This window comes from Aphelocoma coerulescens, chromosome 14 (assembly GCF_041296385.1).
Source record: "Aphelocoma coerulescens isolate FSJ_1873_10779 chromosome 14, UR_Acoe_1.0, whole genome shotgun sequence".
Lineage (NCBI taxonomy): Eukaryota > Metazoa > Chordata > Aves > Passeriformes > Corvidae > Aphelocoma > Aphelocoma coerulescens.
Window position 1 is genome coordinate 15256422 of NC_091028.1, and position 23505 is coordinate 15279926.

The 23505-nt window shown below is 46.8% G+C and overlaps 1 protein-coding gene and 1 non-coding gene across 2 annotated transcripts in view; both read right to left on the minus strand.

The window, feature by feature from the left end:
• Positions 1–20862, minus strand: part of POLR3E (RNA polymerase III subunit E) — a 29059-nt gene extending 8197 nt beyond the window's left edge. The window contains exons 1-18 of the mRNA XM_069029471.1: positions 20746–20862; positions 16702–16783; positions 15552–15602; positions 14754–14831; positions 13139–13254; positions 12760–12842; positions 11990–12097; positions 11497–11546; positions 11084–11203; positions 10464–10549; positions 9388–9432; positions 9212–9303; positions 8376–8496; positions 5720–5801; positions 3457–3516; positions 2360–2517; positions 2009–2073; positions 25–524 (exon numbers count right to left, since the gene is read on the minus strand). Coding sequence (XP_068885572.1) covers positions 25–524; positions 2009–2073; positions 2360–2517; positions 3457–3516; positions 5720–5801; positions 8376–8496; positions 9212–9303; positions 9388–9432; positions 10464–10549; positions 11084–11203; positions 11497–11546; positions 11990–12097; positions 12760–12842; positions 13139–13254; positions 14754–14831; positions 15552–15602; positions 16702–16737 — 1851 coding nt within the window. The 5' untranslated portion in view covers positions 16738–16783; positions 20746–20862. The remainder of the gene's footprint in view (positions 1–24; positions 525–2008; positions 2074–2359; positions 2518–3456; positions 3517–5719; positions 5802–8375; positions 8497–9211; positions 9304–9387; positions 9433–10463; positions 10550–11083; positions 11204–11496; positions 11547–11989; positions 12098–12759; positions 12843–13138; positions 13255–14753; positions 14832–15551; positions 15603–16701; positions 16784–20745) is intronic.
• Positions 20863–20949: 87 nt separating this feature from the next.
• TRNAL-AAG (transfer RNA leucine (anticodon AAG)) lies at positions 20950–21031 on the minus strand. Its single transcript has one exon. It is a non-coding gene; the product is annotated as a tRNA-Leu (tRNA).
• Positions 21032–23505: the final 2474 nt, after the last annotated feature.

The window sequence follows — 23505 nt, forward strand, 5'->3', positions numbered from 1 at the left end:
ACACCAAGGAAAACCCATACTTACAGGCACCAAAATCTGTTTGCAGCCAGTGTCCAACACCATGTCCTGTAACATTTTGTCCGAAATGCCACTGAACAAGGTATGTCCTGGAGGCAGACTGGCTAAGTGGAGGTTAAATAACCGTTTAAGCTCACTCAGGGTGAGCACAAATTGTTTCTTAAATGTCGAGGACACAAAGGCCTTCAGTTCCTGAGCCACCCTGTCGATGCAGCCCCCGGGCAGGTGGCCATTCAGGGGCTCTGGGGAGCCCTGGGCTGGGTGCAGGCCATTGACCAGGCCGTTGTTCAGGCCCTCGTTGTGGGCCGAGGTATCCATGGGCTCCTCCACACTCGCGGGCTCCTCTTTAATGCGGGCATTGGGAACATCCATCTTGGCCGAGGCGTCGTTTGATTTCATCTCTGCCTTCTGCTTCTGGAACTCCTTCTCCAGCTGCCCATAGTTCTGCTTGACTTTTGCTTTAGCCATGTTGACCCTCTGCTCCCCAGAAACCAGCAATGAATGAGCTGGTAAGAAACAAAAGGTACCATAAATCTCAGCAGGGCTCATAGTGAAACAAAACCAGGAAACTTATGAAATCTAAGGCATAAACCCAGTCTGTTGATTAGATTTTACATCAGTTTTTGGGGGGGTTTCTGGCTTTTGAGGGCAGTGTGTGTTTGTTTTTCTAAAGCCAAATGCTTGGGGAAGGGTGTTCCAGTCAAGGAATCTGAAGCAAAGTGTGTTTGTTCAATCACCAGGGCCTTTTCCACAATTCAGGAAACCAGGATACAGACTGCTTACACATCTCTGCTTGTGACCCAAATACTTCTTTGTCCAACAACTCTTCTTTTTGTCTTTTAGATTCTATAGTGGCTGGTGGGGCCTGGTGCAGCCTCTGCCAGAGGCAGCACCAGGATGCCACCAGGTACAGGGAGGAGTGTGGAAGGGTTAACAGTGAACCTGAACTCCCTTGCAGCATGAGCTGCACAGCACGAGAGGCTGAGACCCTCTGCTTAGTGTTATTATCCACTAATGGGGAGAAAGGGACAGGACGAGTTCTTTCCCATGGTATCCTGCACTTCTGCCCCTCTCCACACCCAGCCATCCCAAGGTAAAAAAAGGGGTGTGTTGGCAGCAGAGGAATCCAGTCCCTACCAAAGTGAGGAGTGCAGAGCTTAAGGCAAAGGCATGCCCAGCACACATGCTGTTATCTTCTCTGCTGTTAGGCTCACTGATCCTCTCCAAATAACCCAACACCTCATCCTTCCGAGCAGATCAGACACAGGGTATTGAAATGGATTCATATGCTCCTTTGTCAGTTCTGCTTACACTCCTCAATTGCCCCAGTGTCTGGCACCGAGCCAAATGTTCAGTTAAAACTCTGGAATCTCAAGTTTTCCCAATCTTTTAGGATTTTGGAGCATCTACTTTAATACTTTCACTGGCAGCCATAGTGGAGAAGGATGTCAAAAAGAGACAGCTTCCCACCTCCTTACAGCCTCCTGCCATTACATTCTCCAGTAATTGCTTGGCCCTCAACCACACCAGAGAGCACAATACAAATCAGGGAAGTAAAAAATCACCTCATGCACATTAAGTTGCATTAATGTTAAATTGAGAGGTGAGAACTACCTTGTGCACTGGCCCTGTCTGTCCTCCCTTCAGGAGCTGCTTACAGCCCACAAGCTGCCTTAAACGAGCAAGTGGGTAACAGAACCAGTGCTTTTACAGTGTCAAAGAGTGAGTCCCCAGGGCCACAGGCTCCTCCCTGCTCTGCTACAAGGATACCACAGTAGCTGGTGTCACCCCAACATCGGTGACATTAGTATAGACCAAGATCTGTCTTAAATATCCCAGAGGAAAGAGTAAGAAAGAAAAGACATTAAACAAGACCAGTCTCCACCACATTCAAAACCAGGAAGAAACTCCAAACCATCACTCAGGAATATGGATAGGTGGATGAGTACATGCATATGCTCCAACATGATCCAAGCCCAACTCCATTTACCTGATTGTGCCTCTTGCTTCTTTGGCGTCAAGTGCTCCTTTAAGAGATTATAGACCTTTTCTAATCTGAAAGACAAAGACACAATATTCCAGGACAGTTTCAGTTGTTATGTCTGCATGCAGCCATGCCAGCTTTAGCCATTAGCTAGAACATTCCATCTCTCCAGGGAGCCAAGAACCAGGAATGATTTGAGTGATGCAGTAGCACCCCCCACCACACCACTGCCTGGGCACTGGCAGGGAGAAGCTTGGAGGCAATACAGATCAAATTATCCATCAGTGTCTACAGAACCTTTGTACCAGACAGTTCTTTGCTTTTAGCTTATTCCCCAAAATACAGTAAGTTATTTACTTGGCCTGAATGCCCATCCACAGCATCTGTTGCCTTTGAACTATATCTGGATGCTTCTTAACAAAATCTTCATCGTAAGGGAGCATGAACTCCCAACCTTTGTTTATTCTTGCCACAGACATGTGCTCTAGGAAGTCTTTCACATCTTCTGGGCAAAGCTAAAAGAAAAAGAAAAAGCATAGGTAACATGGAAGTCAGTTTACACAGGGGAGATGCAGCAACGAGCACTGTGCCACGAGACAGGAGAGCTGGGCTGATGTGGTGTATATGGGGCACCTCCATGGGCACACACCCAGCCAAGTCAGAGATACTCATCCTGCTCTGCAGCACCAACACTTTCACACACTGTTAGAAGCCCAGGACTTCAGAGAGCAGTGGTGAATAATCACCCCAGAGTCAAATAGCTCATGGCATGTTTTGCAAAGAAAAGGGAGTTTCCAAACAGATGAAAAGGTTCTATGGGGAAGAGAAGCATATTCTACAGTGTTAATCTTATTTTAGAGCTGCAGGCCAGACATGCAGCACCTACACATGCCCAGCTCTTACACAGCACTGGTTCTTACATTCCAAAAATAGATGGTCTGTCCACAAACTGACTCATGCTTTATCACTTCAGTGTGTTTCAAAGAATTTGGGTTTTGTCCTTTTTAATGTTTCTCATTCATTTGCCACTTTTTACAGAATGTTCAGGTGCCTGAGTTGCTTTTAAGTTTTCATTCAATATTGCAGCTGGCAAATGCCAATGCAAGAGTTGCTCTTAACACACCCAAAACAGAGCAGCCACTCTGGGCTGTGTAAGCACCTGCAGTCAGCTCAATTCTAACTGTGCCCAGCTTTGCACTGAAACACGAGAGGACACAATGCATTCCAGGGGCTCAGCTGCAAGGCCAGTCTTGGAGTTGTGGAAACGGTGGGAGCTGCTCAGAATGTTTTTCTCTAGAAAGAGTATTATCTATACCTGCTCCAAATGGAGAGCAAAGCAGGCACTGTGAGAGGAAAGGCTTGCAGCAGCATCCACAATCTACACCCACACAATGCCCAGCAGCATTTGGCCAACTTATCACCACCTTCTGATTTAAGAAAATAATTCCACTCACTTTTGTAACTGCTGCTACTTCCTTTCTCACAACCCAGCGGTCCTGCGTGAACTTCCACATCTAGAAAGGGAACAAAAGAGGAAAACCTAATAACTGCATGGAGCAGTGGCTTTATGAAGTTGTAGCAATGACCCTGTTCAACGACATTACTACAAAAATAGAACCCCCATTCCTTTCAAGAATGTAAAAGTGATTCTCAGCCAGATAGAGAAAAAGCATTTTCTGGCTCCTTCTGTCCTCAAATGGCCATGAACACAGGACCAAAAGCTTTCAGAGTCCATGGTGTGCCTTGGCAAATCTATGACTAGAAAAGCTACGAGGAATCTCTTGAACTCAAACTCCATTTAGCTTCTGAACAAAAAAAACCCCAACAAAACTACTGCAGTGATGCTGGGACCCCAGAAGTCACACCTGAGGCTCAGCTTCTCACATACCTCATCACCAGCCTAGAGAAACTCTCCATGCACTCTTACAAAGGGGCCTGTGGAGGCTGGTGACTGTTGCCCTTCAGCAGCACAGAGCCCCTGCAAAGTACCTGTTCCCTTCTTCCATCCCCATCACAGTCACTCACAGTTATGCCAAGGTGGCCTGTCACTCACACACTTGTCCCCAGGTAGGGAACTGCCAGGTGCTCCATAGAGCAGCTCCTGAGGTTCAAATCCTGAGGGGCAGCTGCTGAGGGCAGGCTGACAGGACTTGGGTAAAACACTGCCTAAACACGACCTTTCATTTCCTCCTGTCTCCATTTAAATAGGCTACAGCCTCTTTTAGTCTGTGTGTAGTAATAATGTTGTTAAGAATCCAGAATCTCATTACTGACAATTTCCTCCTGCCCTACTACGCCACCCATGCCTCCTTCTCTCCCATTCAGCTTCTCTCTGCCCACGAACACACAAACCCACCCACCCCACTCACTTTAGGGCACAGGGCATTTCTGTTTTAAAGCACAAGAAGTCCATAAATGTTTTTTGAACTTATTAATTACTTTACACAAATATATCCAGGGAAATAAAGTTCACTTTTCAAGCTAGAACACATTTTCTCCACAGATGCAATACAGCATTACATGCTACGAGTCTTAAAACCAGAGACTTCTCTTTGTCTGAAAACCAGAAATATTGATCCTTTCTATTTTCTAACATTTTAACTTCTTCCTTCTTGTAGTACTAATCAGCAAATTATTTGCCTTTAAGATCAACACAGATCCATTTCTCATGGAAGGTATATGTGACATGATTCTAATGAAAATAATGTATCTTTTCATCCTAATTGTTAAAACAGTATCCCTTACTTAACTGAGTGTAATAATTCTGGTCCCTGAACTTTATGCACGACATGTCACCTAATCTGCTGTGTCCTAAACACTTATGTCACTGGGTCACACCTGAATCCAGGTCTCCATATGGCAGGGTCTTGGGCAGACATCAAGAGACAATGAAAAGTCAGTTTCAATCACCATCAGTTTGATCTTACAGTAGTACTGTAACAGCCTTACAGTCTCCTGCACAGCATCCTCCTGTTCAGAGCTAACCCTCATGAACAAACTCTGCAAAAACAGTCAGGTCTAACTGAAACAAATGAGACCTGGGCACTCATCAGATTTGCTCTGGTGGGGCGGAAGCCATAAACTGATTATGAACTTAGGAACCACTTAGGAACTTAATTCTTTCCATGGTTAGTGAAAATAAACACAATGCAGAGGTTGTTCCTTTTTGCTGTGGTTATGTGTGTGTTTACAAGACCCGTATTCATTTCAATTTCCATGTGCAGCCACTGCTCACAAAAGGTGCCTGGGAACAAAGTCCTCTCACTGATTAGCAGCCCTAGGGAATAAAGTCCTTTTTAAAGATCAACAGTGCATGCTCAGGGAGCACAAGGCTTACCCACACTGCCCTCCTGAGCCCTCAGTCCTGAGCCCTCAGAAACTGAGCTGGAGAAACAAGCACTTTATTATCCAGTCCTGGCTGTTCTGCAAGCCCCACATTGTGGGGGCAATGTGATAGTGGCTCTAAGCATGTGTTAGAAAGGGATGAATGCTGCTAATGACAGATGATCTGAACCTGCCGGCCAGACACAATGTCAGCCTACACCAACACTCCCACGGCAGACTTGTAACAACACCTTCAGGATTAAAGCACACAAACAACTTCCTTGGAGGAAACACCTCACTGCAGTAGAGCAGAAGAGTTTTGCAATGCTGTGGCCTCCCAGGCAAACTTCACCTGTGTTTTCCTTTAAAAGCAACAAACACTTTTATACTTACAACAAAGTCTCTCCCTCTACAGAGCACTTCTGCAGGAACTCCACTATGGGGACTAGAAGTATCTTTCGGGTAGAGGACATCACTGTTAATGAAAAAGGAAGAGGAACTAGTTACTAGGTACTCCAGAAAAAATGGCATTAGTGAAGATTAACATAACAAACATGCCCTCCCTGCTCTGCAGTTAAATTATACCTTTATCCAAAGCGTGGTTTTCATTAAAGGCATTAATACTGCTGTAATTACACCACTGCAATTACACTAGTGCAGAAAGGCTTACACCAGCAAAGCACAGCCTTGTGGCAAGCAGGTGTGTGCAACACAGCGACAAGCTCTGCTTTGTTCTTGCAGAGCCTACCCTCCCTTGGACCCGTGTGAACAGGACCAGAATGATCCTGAGAAGTGCTTAGGCTAACCTGGTATGCAGCCTTGAAGGCAGCATTTAGCCAAAATGCTGATGTATGGGCATGAGAGTTTTTTATTTCCTTCCAGGCAATCAAGGGTTTAACAGAGCAATATTACAGAATGTCACACTCGAACCAACAGCCCCAAGACCAGCATTAGTCTGTGTCCTTGTCTGCTTGCAGGGACACCTGGTATCATGTGTTACCACGCTCTCCAAAGCCCCACAGCAACTCAGGTTCATGATCCTGCTCCTACCCAGGCCAAAGAAATGGTTCCCCATGCTGTTCAAAGTTCTGATGTGTGCTGCTCTGTGCCCAAACACCACACACACTACAGATCCACACATCCTCCTCAGACTAGTAGCAAAGAATCAGTCAGATATAACCTAAGAACAATCTGAATGCTAAAATACTGTCTTTTAACTCGCTTCCAGCTCCCTCCTGTAACAGCTGGGGGGACAGCAGGGTTGCTGTAAAAGCTGGTCACATTGCTAATACAGGCCTGTACCACAATAGCTGAAACATCCTGCTGGCACACTTGGACTGGTAGCTGATGCCATTCATTTTAACACAGCTATTCCAGAGATTGTAATTCTCTGTATGCAGGGCTCCACCCAGGTAAAAAAAAAAAAAAATCATACTGCATTTTAGACTTCATCTCCCAATAACATGCTTTATCCTATTAAACAGGAGGATGGTACAGACTCCAATTCCCATGGTACATTCAGTACCCCCACGCTTGATTTATTAATCAAGTAATGCCTTCTAGAGGGTAGTTTTCAGCTGACAAGAGCAGCATCCACTGATGAACAGCAAGGGGACTGCACAGAGATCCCTATAGGCCTGAATTTTGCTAAGAAATACTACAGCTGACATTGGTTTGATTTTCTGTGATTCTATTTGACACTAATCTCTGGAAGAATTCAGAGCAGCTCTCTCACAAAAGAATGTGAGTGCAGACAACACCAAAAACCTGTCATAACACGGATTGCATCGCTGCTCAGCCATAACCCCACTCGGGCCGGTATCGGGCATTATCCCTCCACAGCAGCCCTTTGGATACAGAGCAGCTGACGGCACTAAGACACAGAGAGCACGGAACCAAAGGTTCGCAGAGCTGCGAGCTGGGAGCGCGGGTGTTTTGGGCCGTGAGGACGGGCGCGCAAAGCCCGCGGGTCCGGTATGATCCCGGCGCCATCCCGGTACCATCCTGGTATGATCCCGGCGCCATCCCGGTACCATCCCGGTATGATCCCGGCACCATCCCGGTACCATCCCGGTACCATCCCGGCGCGATCCCGGTACCATCCCAGTATGATCCCGGCGCCATCCCGGTACCATCCCGGTACCATCCCGGCGCGATCCCGGTACCATCCCGGTATGATCCCGGCGCGTTCCCGGTACCATCCCGGCACGATCCCGGTACCATTCTGGTATGATCCCTGTACCATCCCGGTATGATCCCGGCGCGTTCCCGGTACCATCCCAGCACGATCCCGGTACAATCCCGGCGCGATGCCGGTACAATCCCGGCGCATCCCCGGTACCATCCCGGTACGATCCCGGCGCATTCCCGGTACAATCCCGGCGCATCACCGGTACCATCCCGGCGCATTCCCAGTACCATCCCGGTATGATCCCAGCGCGTTCCCGGTACCATCCCGGTATGATCCCAGCGCGTTCCCGGTACCATCCCGGCGCGTTCCCAGTACAATCCCAGTACAATCCCAGCGCGTTCCCGGTACCATCCCGGTACCATCCCGGCGCGTCCCCAGTACCATCCCAGCGCGTTCCCGGTACCATCCCGGTACCATCCCAGCGCGTTCCCAGTACAATCCCGGTACCATCCCAGCGCGTTCCCGGTACCATCCCGGTACCATCCCAGCGCGTTCCCGGTACCATCCCGGCGCGTTCCCAGTACAATCCCGGTACAATCCCAGCGCGTTCCCGGTACCATCCCGGTACCATCCCGGTACCACCCCGGCGTGTTCCCGGTACCATCCCGGTACCATCCCGGCGCGTTCCCGGTACCATCCCGGTACCATCCCGGTACCATCCCGGTACCATCCCGGCGCGTCCCCGGTACCATCCCAGCGCGTTCCCGGTATCATCCCGGTACCACCCCGGCGCGTTCCCGGTACCATCCCGGTACCATCCCGGTACAATCCCAGCGCGTTCCCGGTACCATCCCGGTACCATCCCGGTACCATCCCGGTACCATCCCGGCGCGTTCCCGGCACAAAGCGGGGCCGTACCTCTTCACCACCCAGTTTCCCTGGACCAGCAGCGCCACCTGCTGCACGCAGCGCAGCACGGCCGTGGGGTCGGTGCCCGAGCCCAGCAGACTCATCAGGTTGGCGAACGGCATCACCTTCACTGCAAGGCAAACACGGCGTCACACACACACCGCTGACACAGCCGCGAACTGGCATTCAAGGTGTTCACGGGCAAAGATTTGTCTTGGGAAAAGAAATAAAGCCTAAGTTTTACTCGGTCTGCCCATGTGCTATAGGCATCCTCTGTTCTAAAAGTACCTGCTAGTGTTGGATCAGAGTTGACTGGCTGCACTGGTCACAAATTAATGTATTAATAAAACATTAATTTTTTTAAAGATCTATGCCTTTGGCAATATCTGTAAGCAGAGACAGCTGACAAAGCAGGATGCTCCAGAGGAAAAATCCTCAGGACTTGCTCTAATCAGAGAGTAACCCTGAAGAGACAAAATTAAATTCCTAGGCAACACTCACGAAGTGCGTACCATTAAAAATTTCCCAGAAAATGCCAAAGTGCAGGCTGTACATGCTCAGACCCCACATTCCAGGAGATACCTGCTGAAATAAGTGTATCCAGAAAGCTATCATCAAATTAGAAAATTTTTTAAGAGTAAATTGATGGCAAGTGTATCAGCAGTCAGATCAGCTGTCACTGCTCTTTTTAAGGAAAGGCTTGGGATTTAGATTCTTCAGAGAATCAGAGAGCCAGACAGTGTGTCTGGTGGGGTGACAGAACTGGTAATACTGGGGAAGGAACATTATCTGAGGCAACTAGAAGTCACAAAGTGAGGTGCAAATGTATTGCAAAAGCTACAAACCGTTCTTCATCAGGATCTTGATCTGATCAGCAAGGGGTAAAGTTCTCAGCTGGGCCATAGAAAGCACATTGCTTGGAGCCATTGGTTTGTCACTGCAGGTAAACAAACAGATTTGCAGCCCATGAAAAAGAGCATCCAGCCAATGTGGACTTTGAACATTATGTACAAACACTTACTTCTCTTCCTCTACACTTGGAGGCATCAGCATCATTAAATATTCACTAGAAGAAAAGGAAGAACATTCTTTAAAATGCTTGTCTTGGGACTTCCCAGGTTTAAATACAGTAATTTCCTACTTAGAGTAAACCTGCTTGTGTAAATCTACAAAACAAACATCAGCCTGAAAAGAGCTCTCCCTTCCACTCCCATCTCCTCTGTAAATTCAGAACTAGTAAAAGCTACTGACATTCATCTGCCCAAAGAGAAGGTATGAAGCAAATGTGAGTCAGAACCCCAGCTCTTTTGCACAGCAGAGGTGTCCAAACAGAGGATCTGCATGAGGAAATACATTAAACACAGGTGCTGACAGCAGTCAGCAGGGTCACATGAAGCCCCACAGACAGAAGGAACCAGGCCAGCAACAAGCAAAAACTCTGTCCCACCCATGCAATTACCAGTGTCTGTGAGAAAGAATCAGATTCAAAAGCCTCCTCAGAACACCTATCACTGACCCACTGATGTTAAACGTTGAGAAAAACATGCCCACACCATTAACCAGAGTCAGACTCTGCCACTTCACTATTACTTGGGCCATGGCTACATCAGGTGACAGGAAAGCACTGACTGCATTGTGGAAGGCTCCTGTAGAGCTGCAGTCACCAAGAAACAGACACAAACACCTTTCAAGCAGTTTCAGTTGTCCCCACAAATTGCAAAGGGAAGTTTTATAAGATTTGCTAACAATAGAAGTTATTGGCTTCAGGGTATTATTTTATATTAACCACAAGAAGCTTTTGTTTTAATTTTCCTTTGCAGTATTCACAGTCCAAATAATGTAGGGTTGTGATAATGTACAAGAAGCTACAACCCTGAGTAAAAACAAGAGCTTTTAATCTCAAGAGTATAGGGAAACAAAGAAAGTAACCTCAATAATATGAAAGCTAGTTTGTTTCTGTATTTTTTTAAACAATTCAACTTTTATCATGAATAGGACTTTCAAAGAGCAGATTTTTAAGTAATATACCTGCTTATTACTCTGAAAACAATTCCAACTAATTAATGCCTTTTCTGTAGGAAACCAGCAAACCATTACCTGGGAGATTTAATTAATTCCGTGTTTTCAGCAAGGCCATGACCTTGACTAAATAAATACTGGCGCTCGTGTTCAGAACGGCTATCCTGGAGACAGGGAAAACACAAGAGTCATTATCACACACTGAAACTACACAAAATGCCAGAGAGCTGGATTTCTCACTCCAAACTATGACCACCCTGTGATTACGACACCACTCAAGTGTTCCACCTCACTAACTCATGTTCTGCTTTCACATCCTTGTACAATGCTCATGTGATGTGGGAACATTTCCCTTGCTATGCCTTTGAAGCCTCCTGACAGACGTGCACAAGTCAGCCAAACAGGATTGCTCACTCTTGACTTTCACAAAGTCCAGTTCATAATCCAAGACCCGAGTGATTCCTGCACTCAGACCCCCCTTTATGTTTGTCCAGCTCTCAGTTTTGAAGTGTGGAGACCCCAAAGCATTATCCAGCAGAGGAGATGCAGAGCACTGCAGGGTCTGTTGCAGCCTCCAGACCTCTTCATTATCTTTTTGATGATCCCCTGATTCCCATGGGCCCAGATTTAAAAACAGTTCTAGACTTGGCTGAGCCTTCAGGCCCAGGCAGCCCCCTCAGCAGCCAGCACACCCCTACCTTCAAGCCATAATAATGTAGGTGAACCCAGTGCTCTTCTGCTTGTCTCTTCTGCAGGAACTCATAGGACTGAACACGTCGCTGCCGAGCTTGTTCGGTCTCAGGGCGGGAGAATCGGACCTAGAAGATTTGGGCCTCATTCAACACAGCCCTAAAACCCTTGGAAAAACCCCACCTGCATTATTTATTTGGTAGGGGCCTTAGTGCCAATGAAGATAGGGGCCTTAGTGCCAATGAATCACCCCTTGCTGTCAGTGCTGTCTTTGTGCCTGTGCAACACCTGGCCTCCCCCTCCCAAGCCCAGGGTCAGCAGGACTAGCTGAGGTTTGCTGTCCTTTCATTTGGCCCTGAATTGTCAAGCTTTCTTGTGAACTGTTGCCTGAATCAGCACAAAAAGGAAAATGTGGACATACAGTAATTTGCTTAACATCGTCCTCAGCTTCATCCTGGGATGAATCACCACCTGCCAGAAAACACAGAAATAAACACAGTGGTGCAGTGAAAGAGCCAAAGCCAGTCTGGGGGCCCATGCAGGAAGGAAGCACACTGAGAACTCCATATCCATGGGTTCAATCCCAGCCTGATAAACTATGCCATGTATGATAGCACCACACTGCTCCTGTGATAGGACACCCTGTTGCCATGATCTTTCCAGTGGCAGTGGTGACACAGTCCCCACCACTACCCTTTGTCACTACCCAACACCTCTGCCAATCCCCCTCACTGGGCCCACCAAAGCATTTAGATAAAAAACTCCAAGATCAGTGAAATAATCTGAGAAATGGCCTAATAATGACTGTGTTGTTAGAATAAACACCTTCAGAACAGAATGACTCTTATCAGCAAAATTATAGAGAGAACTTGTATCTCACCTCCCCAAAGAAAACCCAACTGTGGAGCATTTACCTTCATTAGCAGCTTCTCTTTCTCGGTGTTTTGCATCAGCCTTGTCCAAGTAGGTGAAGCTTGGCCTCAGCTGAAGAATTCCATGTAGTGGAGTCAAGTGAAGTTCACCTGAAAAAGAGAATTCATGCTGGTTAAAATTGATTTTTTCCACTGCACGAGGACACGACTTTTCTTTATCTCCCTGTCTCTGTAAAGCCACAGCTTCAATTGAGCATAAAAATTTAATATAGCAAAAAGTAAAAAGGGATTGAAGTGAAAAATTCATCCAGTGCTCAGGATTTCAAGGGAATACGAAAAACCAAGACCTGTTTCTGTTATTTTGCCTTTTGTGTTGAAATCAGATCTTGTAGAGCCACATTCTGGCTCAGGCCTGACCCATAGTCCAAAAGACCCCCAGTAAAATAGCCATCACTGAAAACAATCTACATATTGTCATCTCAAATGACCACCAGGAAATTGACAGACAGAGATTAAGAAAGCAATATAAATAATAATGATAAATTCATGCTACAAATACGTATATTTCAGGCCACCATAAACTGCTAAGATTCTGGAGGCATCTATAAACCCAAGGTGTTCTTATATGGTATTTACAATTTTGCTAGACGTACTCAAGGACTCTTGGAACATTGATAAGGGAAAATTTTCCTTTCTTTAAAGACCCATTAGTCCATTAAAATCTAGGCCAAAAAAAAAAATCTAATAGGTCTTACCTTAACACCGAAATGCATATGTTTCACTGATGTGAGGGTTAAGCAAAAGAAACTTACCTTTTTTATAAACAGCAGCTGCATAGCGTGAAACATTACTGGCAGCTTGGGAAGAGCAGAAAGTTTGCTTGTCCATCAGCTTCCTGCAGACAGAGGAAGGCAGTGAGATGGTGCTCCACAGACAATGTGGCATGCAGGTACCAAAGGTCTGAAAACACCAATTCTCAAAATGGACTACCAACAACTGCAGCAGATAAACATCCATCACTTCTGTCTGCAAATCCGAATCCATGATGCATCACAAAAAATGTAGGTGACTCCCAGAAATACTTGCTACAAAACAGTGCTCAAAGTAGCCCCTGTGACTGTACAGCCACTGGTGGACATACAGATATCTGTGCTCACCACAAAAAGGAAATGAAGGCAAGAGGACACCTACGAGGAATAGGTGCTTGTTTCATCTGTACATGTGCCATCCACGTTGAGAGCGATCTGTTCTCCCTTGCTGCGACAGTAGTTAGGATTTAAAGTATCAATGGCCATTTCAAGCTCAACCTAAAGAATATCAGAGGAAAGACAGCTAATTACCATGGCACAACCCCAAACATATCAATTAAAACCCAACTCCACACTTTCTAACATTTCCACAGGTTTACAGCAAATTTAGGTACATAATGCAGCATCATACAAACCCACAGGGCAAATCTCCCACACAGAGATGAGCAGCACATAGAAGGATTTGGTACAATGAGGTCATTTAAACAACAAGTTGGAGATACACAAATTCCTGTGTAAATGAATGGGATCAGAAGAAGCAGAGTTCTTCAGGCAGCCCTGAAATACACCTTTGCTTTGTTGAATACCTTCCACTACATTATCAGTCTAATTTACTTATCAGAACAGATCAGGTGCACAAGCAACCTCCTTCAAGCCCCCCATCACCAAGGACCCACTCAGAATCTCTTAAGATGTATTTCCTTCTGGTTTGGCTACCAAGAATACCAAGTAACTGTCCTCTTCAGAGGCAAAGGCCTCGATTCTGCTAACTCGAGACCGCAGCGCTCAGCACTGACTTCAGTTACTCCTGACTTTCACTTGTCACAGCACTGTAACAAGCTCCAAGCCTTTAGTTACACAGAGAACTATTCCCCCCACATAAACTTAAAACGTCAAACAAATGTCCAAAAATAAGCATCCTCCTGCATAATATTTCTATTTATATACTATGACAATACAGTACATATTCTTCTTCAGGGTGTGCCAAAGCCCTTATAATTTGTGTATCACAGCTACTGTCTTATTTTTTCTTCCCCTTTATGTTATTCATAAGCTGAACTAGTTTCAAGTCCCTGGAAGAGACAGTGTATTTACAAAGGTCTGCACAGGGCTTATAGTGCAAATGTTTGCTGATTTTAATAAAAGACTTCCTGAACACAACAGGCATCCTAACTCCAAAGTTCACTGAAGCACTTTCCTTAACCATTTCCCAGAACCAAATTCTACTAACACAGACATCTACTGCTGCAGTTTTTAAATAAGGCAGTGTAAAATAACAGCTGGGGTTCTGGGATACATTTGCAAGCAAGTGCAATGACTCTGGCTTTGGCTGTACTTTACCTGTACAGTCCCAGTGATTTCAGAAGGACTCATGATTCACTGCCAGGCAGGAGAGAAATCAAGACCTGCACTGACAGAGGATGGCTCCGAGGCTCAATCCTCCTTCAACCCTTCTCTGAATACTGGAAAGACCTTTTAAATCAAGCTGAATTCACACAAGCATCCACAGACTGAATTAGCATTAGTGACTATGTTTTCCTGAGTGATTCTGTTTTCTATTAAAATAGTGGCTTTCCCACCATGATTTATAAACTACTTTTATTCTAAACTCTACCACACAGACACAATAAAAGGCTCCTCATACCTTCAAGCATAGAGACCTGGTCCTGCAAGTAGCTGCATGGTTAGAACAGCCCAACAGCACAATGTGCTTTTCTTAAGTACATTCTGCACATCATAAAACAACTTTTACAAACTGGACTCAAATGATGACCAACCTTTTGCTGCTTTGGTTTTATCTTCGCTGATAAATGTGTAACATCATCGTAGGTCATGGAAGCTGGGCGAATGGGATACTGGAAAACAGATCATTTCATACACCCCTCTTCTTTTAAAGATCAAAGAATTCCACAGAAATTAACTCAATTTCCCCTGTCCCCTCACATGCAGATCCACTTGCCAGATCTCAGAGACAAGACACCAAGAAAAGAAATTAATTGACTGATTTGTGAGTCATCAGGGGATTTGGGAGCATGACCTAGAAAGTCTGTTGTTTCCCTCCCAGCCCTCTGCTTTTGTCACTCCACAACCCGCTTCCTGCCCCTCACACACCACAGTAACCTGTAACACAGGAAAACAGTCCCACACATTAGTCCAGCAGAAAAATAAAACCTTATCCCTCAGCATTAACTCTCTGTAGAGTTATTAGAAGTAAAATATCTGTGGGTTTATACAAGCAAGTGTTAGCTTAGAGAGTACAGTCTGCATGTTGCTGGTCAGGAGAGCAGACCCAGGTTTAGCCACGTGGGTCTCTCTTCCGAGCCCCTTGGGAATGCTGAGAGGACAGTGTGGTCTCCCAGGGAAATCTCCCAGCCACAGCAACATCCTGCTGGAGCTGCCACGTCTCCAGCACACCCACAGGCCCCATCGCCAACCAGCCTCACTCCTGACTCCAAACTGAGACCCAAACAGGTTCTCTGTATCCAAGACGTTGGCAGACTGAAGCTCTAAGGAAAGTTATGCTCTTCGTATTTATTTCAAACAAACTATCACTGCATAAAAGTTAACTGAAATACCTGAAACAGATAGAGCTTCTCCAGTAGACTTCTGGCCAGGAACACGTCAATCTAAAAAGCAAAACAAACAACTTTCATCAGGTGCCAGCTGTAATAGAAGTATAACCCTTAGAGCTCAAATACTGACAACACTAGCTTTTCATTATGAACTCTAACATAAAACAGATTCACGACTCTCCTGTCAAAAGTTTCCTCTTTGCTAACTTTGACATGAAATTCTGCAGTTGGCCTTTTTAAAAACCAAACCTAAAAACCCCACTACAAAGAGGCAGCAGACAGTGGCTCTAGCTGTGTTTTTCCTCTCTAAGGAAACTTGGCAAACAAATGTGAAAGAGGAATTTTTTTTCCTCCAAGGGACTGAAGCAAATCTGTTATCACAATTATAGAAAGAGGAGGAAGTTCTCACTTTGGCAGAATGACTGAAAGGTAAATTTGTTACTGGTATTTTGGCACAAAATCTTTCTAAATTAGACAAGAGACACCCACATCCTCAATCTGGTTCAATACTTGCATTTGGCCATCAGAACTGAAAATGCACAGATGTTTCATGAATATAACATATGGAAGTTGCCATTTTAGGAATACTCCTGACAATTGCCACTCTTTTCTCATGGCTTTTCACCTTCTATGGACTTGCCCTTCCTTGTACTTCTGGTGTGTAAACTCAGATATCAAGTGACAAGACATTGTGGCTACTTCTTGGGACACAGCAGTCCTTTACAGAAGTCCAGACTCAGAACACAACTCCTTACTTCAGCAGAAGCCATGAACACTGTAGCTTCATGTTTAACAGATACTAACTCATCAAAGTTGCTCCCATTTTTTCAGCTCCCAGAGACGTGCAATGGAGTTCACTGGAAGCACAGTGGTAGAAGCAAATTCCTCACCTTCTCTTCTGCCATGGACAGATTATAAAGGGTGAAAAACCTGAGCTGCATCTGCCTACATGGACAAGACTATTCTGACAAAAAGATGAGCCACATGTGGCCCACACAACATAACTCTTTGTACAGAGCCAGCCATTGGTTATAAGACAACCACTGATGTTGATAACACATGGTTTCAGCAATGTAAGAACACTGGGAACTGTAGTAATAAAAATTATAAAAAATTCTCATATACAATCACTGCTGCCACAATGCACTTTTACCTCTTGTATAATTGGATCATCTTCTTCATTTGCCATGCTAGGATAAAACAAAGCTTTTTCTTGGCTTATTCCTAGGCACAACCTGAAAGAAAACAGGAACGTCATATGAATAATTTCATCTGTGTCACATACCACATGCAGCCCAGAGTACTGTTCAAGTTAACTTCGTTCCTTTCAGTGATAATCTGTTCAGTCTGTATTTTGGAGGAATGGATGTGTTTGCATGAACAGGTCCTTAATACTCAGCAATCTTGATCGAAGGCCACAAAATTATAGAGCCAAGTGAATGTCTCAAAACTAGGTAAACTGCTGTAACTTCTGTGGAAGCTGCAGTTATTAAGAAAGCCCTGAGGGAGCACCCTAGGGAGGGAAAGCCCCTTTTGCACTTGCACAACGTGTATCTTCTGTACATTGTGTAACAGTAACACACAGGTAGCAGCTCTTTCCCAGCCACAACTGGCCCTGCAGCACCACTGTCTTGGATACTCCCGTCTGGGAATACCCTGACTTTGATTTCATGTCCCTGACACACGGCAGCCTTGTCTCCTGACCTGACACTCTTCTGACTGTACTGCTAAATGAGAGCTCCAGAACACGCTCCTCAGCCTTTTCTGGAGTCCTCCGAAACCAGCAGAACAGCAGATCTGTCTTCATAAGACTCTGATATTAACTGAGGATTGGATACTCTGGAACAAAAGTTCATTATGTTCAATCCAGTGCTGGAGTCAGTGTCGTGCCTGGTTCAGACCTCTGAATAAAAAATGATCTCTCAGCTAAAGCAACAATAGTTTTTCCCTGCTGAAATCAAACAAAAGGATTTACAAATTATTTGGGACGCCACTGCAACAATGTTAAGATACTGTTAATCAGCCAATACTGGTCAAGATAAGCATAAAAAAATAAGACCTCTCGCAAACTGACCAAGGAAAGTTTTAGCGACAAAGATGATCAGGCAAAGAAACAAGATCTGTGTTCAGGAATTCTCCCTCACTGTCCTTTCTCCTTGAGGAAAGCTTGCTTCTTTGCTGGACCTCCTATGGAGGAAGAAACAGCATCCAGGATCAGCTGGGAACCGAGCAGCTGGGAAAGAAGGAACCCAGCACCCATGTTACATCTAGGACAAAGGCATTATTTTCAAATACTCAAGGCACCACACAATTTAGGCAGCCCAGTATATTTCAGCTGACATGCAGGCTTCTCAAATATCACATTAATGTACACACAGTTATCTAAGAAACCTTTCAGAGAGGCTGGACATTCTGGATACGAGTGGTATTAACATCCATTCGGGCTTGCACTGTTTCTGCCATTCCACCTAGAAATATGATTCCATATTTTTCACTTACAGGCTCTCTGCTACCAAAAAAGTGCCCCTCCCATTACTGAGCTGGCATTTTCCACTTCTTCATGCACCTGCGTATCCCAGGGTCTTTCTACCATACATAAGTATTTGAAAATTTATGATGTAGTATTTCAGATTCCTATCTGAAATAATTTTGTAGAAATACAAAACACCTTCACAGCAAAAAGCCAGTACCTTAACCAGGCTGGGCTGTGAGCAAAACCCTGAGTATGTGATATCTGACTGATATCAGAGTTTTCTGTGATCAGGCACCCAGTTCTTCCCAGAAATACACAAGAATATGTTATAAAGAAATGAGATTTGTCAGTCCCATTTTTGCTTTCCCCGCTTACATCCCCTGGGTGGCCCAACCTGACAGCTCTGCACAATATGGAACAACTGCAGTTTGCACTCACCACACAGCTGATGATGGGAGGATGCCCAAGATGCGTGAGGACAAGTGGTAACACCCAAGAGGTGGGACACTTGGGTACAAACCCTCCTTCCTCACACCCCTGAGAGAACTGGGAACCACCCTTCCCTTCCTGACAGCCTGCACGCCAAGTATCTGCTAGGCTTGTTCTCTCTCTTCTGAGAAAGTTATTTCACTTTTGAGAAATTAAGATTCCTTGGGCTAAGGAGGGACAGAGAAACTTAGCCTGAAGGACCTGGTCTCTGGTCCCTCACTGAGCGCTGCTTGTGCAATTATACACAAAATCTCTTTGTGAATCCACCTGTCACTACTCAGGGAAAATGCTGTATTGCAGAAACTACATTTTTTTCTTAGTCCTGTAAAGACAAAGCATGACTACAGATCCTTTTACTGGAAAGTGAGACTGACACTATAAATAGGAAGCAGTGTGTCCCAGCACAACTTATAATACTCATGAAGAAATCCTCTGAATCAGAATGAAGGCATGCAGACACAATCCTATGTCAGATACATATACAGAGTGATGTAATTTCCACGTTTCTCATGATACCACACGAGGTACAGAATGCAATCAAACACTAAGAGACAGCAAACATGGTCAGCAGGTTCAAACTTCTTTTGGTAGAACTGTTTTCTTTTAAGAGGGACTTTCCTTTAAGATGCAAATCAAAGTATAATGCGAGTTATTAGTGTGAATCATTAAACTTTAGAACAGCTCACAGGAGGGCAAGAGATATAAATCTCATTTCTCCTGCAAAGTGACCAATGTAAGGACCAATCCATGAAAATGCTCATTAGCTGTGCATAACACCAACAATTTAGAACCAATGACGAAAAATGTTGTGGCTAAAGAAATGTAAAAATCAAGTGATGAAGCGACTGAATCCTGCATCTAACTCAGAGCTTAGAAGGGCATTTGAGTATTAGAGATTAAATTTCACCAAAGACTTGAATATAACTGTGAGAAGGTAAACTGCAAATCTGCAAATCATTTGACACACAGACTTTTAGTCAGGCCTGCAAGAAATGCTCCAGCACTTCATTCTTACCTAAATTTGTCAGTAATAATAGACCCCAAAGTGCTAACACTGAAACCTGAAATATTCTTCATATAATCATGCACTGCTAAGGAAAGGCCAAGAATTCCTGCTGTATCAGTGCCTGAAAGTGTAAATGCTGAAACAGCAACGTGGGAAAAGTGCCATCTCCTGAATCACTACCACAACTAACTCTGGCACCTGGACTCCTCTGGAAGGGGCTCTCAGCAACCCTCTCACTCAGGGCGGCCAACGGCACACACTAAAATGGAAGCTGGAAAAAGACGCTGAAGCACCTTCCATATATTTATGACAATTACCATTTTGACCCAATTACTTGCTTCATTTTCTCCTCATCTGCAAGCAGCTTTGCACAGTCATCCTCTGGCAGTGAACCCAAGAGGGCTCCTCTGCACCAGGACCTCTCTGTGGAGGTGATGTCACTGAAGCAAACCTTTAGGGTTTAACAGATTACGCATCAAGCATAAACCTTTTTTTTACCACCTCAATACTTGTGTAGCGCAGGACGTGCCGGGCCTGACCGCGAGGGGCAGGGGTCACTCCCGCCGCTGTGGGACACTCCCGGGACAGGTCGCGGTGCCCGTCCCGGGCTCCCCGCGGGCAGCGCTCCCCGGCGGACGCGGCTCCGCGCTCCTGGCGCCCGCCCTCTCCTCACACAGCGGCCTGGCAGCGCAGGGCTGCGGGGAAAGGGAGCCCCGCGGAGAGGCCACAGCGAGCCGCGCAACCCGCCCGGACCGCGGGGACGAAGCGAATCCTCCCTGGCGGGACGGCGGGGCTGGGCTGCAGCCCCGCAGAGCCGGGGCCGGGCAGGGGCAGCCGCTGCACTTCGGGGCGGGTGCGCTGCGCCCTTCCCGGGCGGGAGGCGCGGGGCTGCGGGCCCCGGCAGGACCGGCGGGGCCGCCGCTCTCAGCCCCGGCAGGACCGGCCGGCACCCCCCGGCGCTGCTGAGGGAGCCGAGGGGCCGCGGCTGCGGCCGGACCCCGCCCGCCCCTCCAGGCTCCCCGGCCCGTGCCGGGTCCTGTCAGGGCGGCGCGGCCCCGCACCCCCGCTGCCCCCGCGGTGCCGAGTCCTCGCAGTCTCGTCTCCGCCGCCCTCCTCGCACAGGCAGAGCCCACCCCAGCCCAGGCCGCGCTCCTCCCCCGCCACCGCCCGCAGGGTCCCCGCCGCCCGGGCGGCCCCGAAAGGCGCAAAAGCGGCGCGACCCCGCGTACCTGTGCGCGGGCTGGGCGGGCGGCGGCGGCGGCGCCGCTCCCCCGCTGCCGGTGTCGGTGGGGCAGCGCTCAGGCAGCCGCCATGTTGGTGGCCCCCGGGCCGGCACGTGGGGACGCGGCGCCTCCTCCTACCCACAATGCTCTCCCGCCCGCCGCCGCCGCTAGGGGGCGATAGCGCCCGCCCGCGGCGCAAAAAAACGCTGCTGGCAGCGGTGGGATTCGAACCCACGCCCCCGAAGAGACTGGAGCCTTAATCCAGCGCCTTAGACCGCTCGGCCACGCTACCGCCGTGCCAATGCGCCTTTCTGGCGACACTTTTATTCCAGACACCTTTCCTCTTCCCCGCACCGCCCCATCCCCAGCATTCGGTTTCCCCACACGCCCCTTCTACCCGAAAAATAAAACGCGGGGCCTCCTTTTCAGCCCGTTTCCAAGCAGCGGCACTTGGAGCGGCGCGATGCACCCAGGACGGGCGGGAGCAGCAGCGCCCGAGCCCTGCGCGCCGCGCCCGCTGCCACGTGGATGCCACGGAGCAGCGCAGCCGCCTGCGCGGTACGTGTGGCAGCGCCCCGGCACCCCCTCTGAAAGCCTAAAAAAAGTTCTAAAGTTTTAATTTTCCGTTGCAAAGCCACAACTCGCCGAGTTTGCACAAAGTCAGCAGTTTATGGCAGGGGGGTTGTTCTTTTGGTTACAGCACAGGGACCAGCAGGGCAGTAGTCAGTACACTCGTGCAAAGGGCTGGTAGCACACCTCATCTGCTGGTGCTCCATGAACCTGCCCCTGGCAGTCTCTGGCCGCATTTTGCCTGAAAGTCTGGTAAGTTTTCTTAAAGAATTAATATTATTTTCACCACTTAGTTACAACTGAAGGGTTGTATTTGGAGAAAAAATCCAGCTTCTCTACGGTAAGGCCACAAAGCCTTAATGCAGCTTGATTTAATCTTGTCCTTTTGGCACTTCATTTAAATAGGATAGAGAAAATAAACCTGCTGGAGCCCTGCTGACAGCATCATTCAACCCTTTCCCCTGGCACCTCCCACAGCCTGTCCCTGCGGCACCCGGCGGTGCCAGCTCTCTTTCCAGGGAGCTGCTGAACATGGAATCATGGAATGGTTTGGTTGGGGTTGGAACTATCGTTTAAAGGTCTGACAGTCCAACTCCCTGCACAGAGCAGGGACATCTTCAACCAGATCAGGTAGCTCAGAGCCCCATCCAACCTGACCTTGGATGTTTATAGGGATGAGGCATCCACCGCCTCTCTGGGCAACCTGTGCCTGCCTTTCACCGCTCTCATTGTGAGAAGCTACAGCATTACAGAGTCTTGCTAAAAATTTCATTCACTGCCTACAAGTACTGAGGAATAACAGCACACACATGTAAACATGAATAAACTCCTCCAGTGCTGTTGCAGTTGCACACCCTCAGTTCAGTGCCTTTTCAGGACGTGAGGTTTTTTAAGAACAGAGGGAGCTGACTCTGCCGAGCAGCAGGAGAGGGTCAGGGAGGAGAGGAGGCTGGTGGTAGTTGGGTCACCAGTTTTTTCATTTCACCTGTGTGATGTCCGTTGTAATTACAGGACTTTTTCCAAATTAAGAAAGAATAAATGTGGAGGAGAACATAAACTATAACACAAGCTACCAGCCTCACCACATTGTTCTCCTGGCACGGGAATTAGCCACAGAACAGCAAGGACTCAACATGTCTTGAACAGTTCCAGACTAAGGGCCAGGCTCAATGGTTACAAACCCCCGAGCTGTCCCCACACAGGAGTCAGGTCTGTCAGGGAGCAACTGAGAGATATCCCTGAACTTAAACCTGAAAACACCCTGACTCACCCCTAGCAGCACTGCCCAGCATCCATCCTGAGAGCTTCAAATGAAATTCTGCCTGTCCCAATTCAGATGGGAAGTCCTGATTTGACCCATCATAACCACACCTGGCTCTGTCAGCACTCACTCTGCTCTGAGCGAAATTTTATCTGTGGGGAAGAGAGTGAGATTCAAATCAGTCCCACAGACCAGTAACTAAGAAACAGGCAATATTCTTATTTACACTTTAAAAGCTGTAAGAGTTTGCTGTCTCCATGGCTTCTGAAGAATGCTATTCTTACTTTGCTACACTTGCCAAACAGTCTGTAAAGCTATAGCAGTGCCAAATTTCACTATTTTTCATCTTATTGATTCTACAGTGCAGAGGCCCAGGTGGTGTTTTTTTTGTTAGGAAATTCTGCTATTTCACAGTGCCTTTGCTAGAGGGTAATTTCACATTGTTTAAACTACACAGGTGTAAGAAGTTCCACCTGTCTAAATAAAGCAATAAAAAAGCAACAGGAAGAGCTCCCTTTGTAACAGTTTGAACAGAAAAGGAAATAAATCATAGCGAGATGATAGTTTATCATTAAATATTGTAGCCAGGACAAAAACCTCTCCCACCTCAAATCACAGAGCCCAGGAATTTCCAGCCCATTCTCAGGACTAAACAAAAGCTAAAGGCATAGGGAGGCCTCTGCAGCACCCTGCAAATGAGCCCTCCAGCTCTTACATTTTATCCTCCATTAGGTACAGACACCACATGTGTAATCAAATGCAAATCAGAGAGCACATCAACCATTTTGTTTTCCGGAGGAAAACAGATTTTGTTGCTACACATCTAATAATTTCCTCCCAGTTAGTTACTTCTGACTGTTGAAAGGGAATGAAATCAGGAACGGAATAATACAAACAACAGAGAGGATTTCTGGAAGCTTGCAATAGTAGGATTG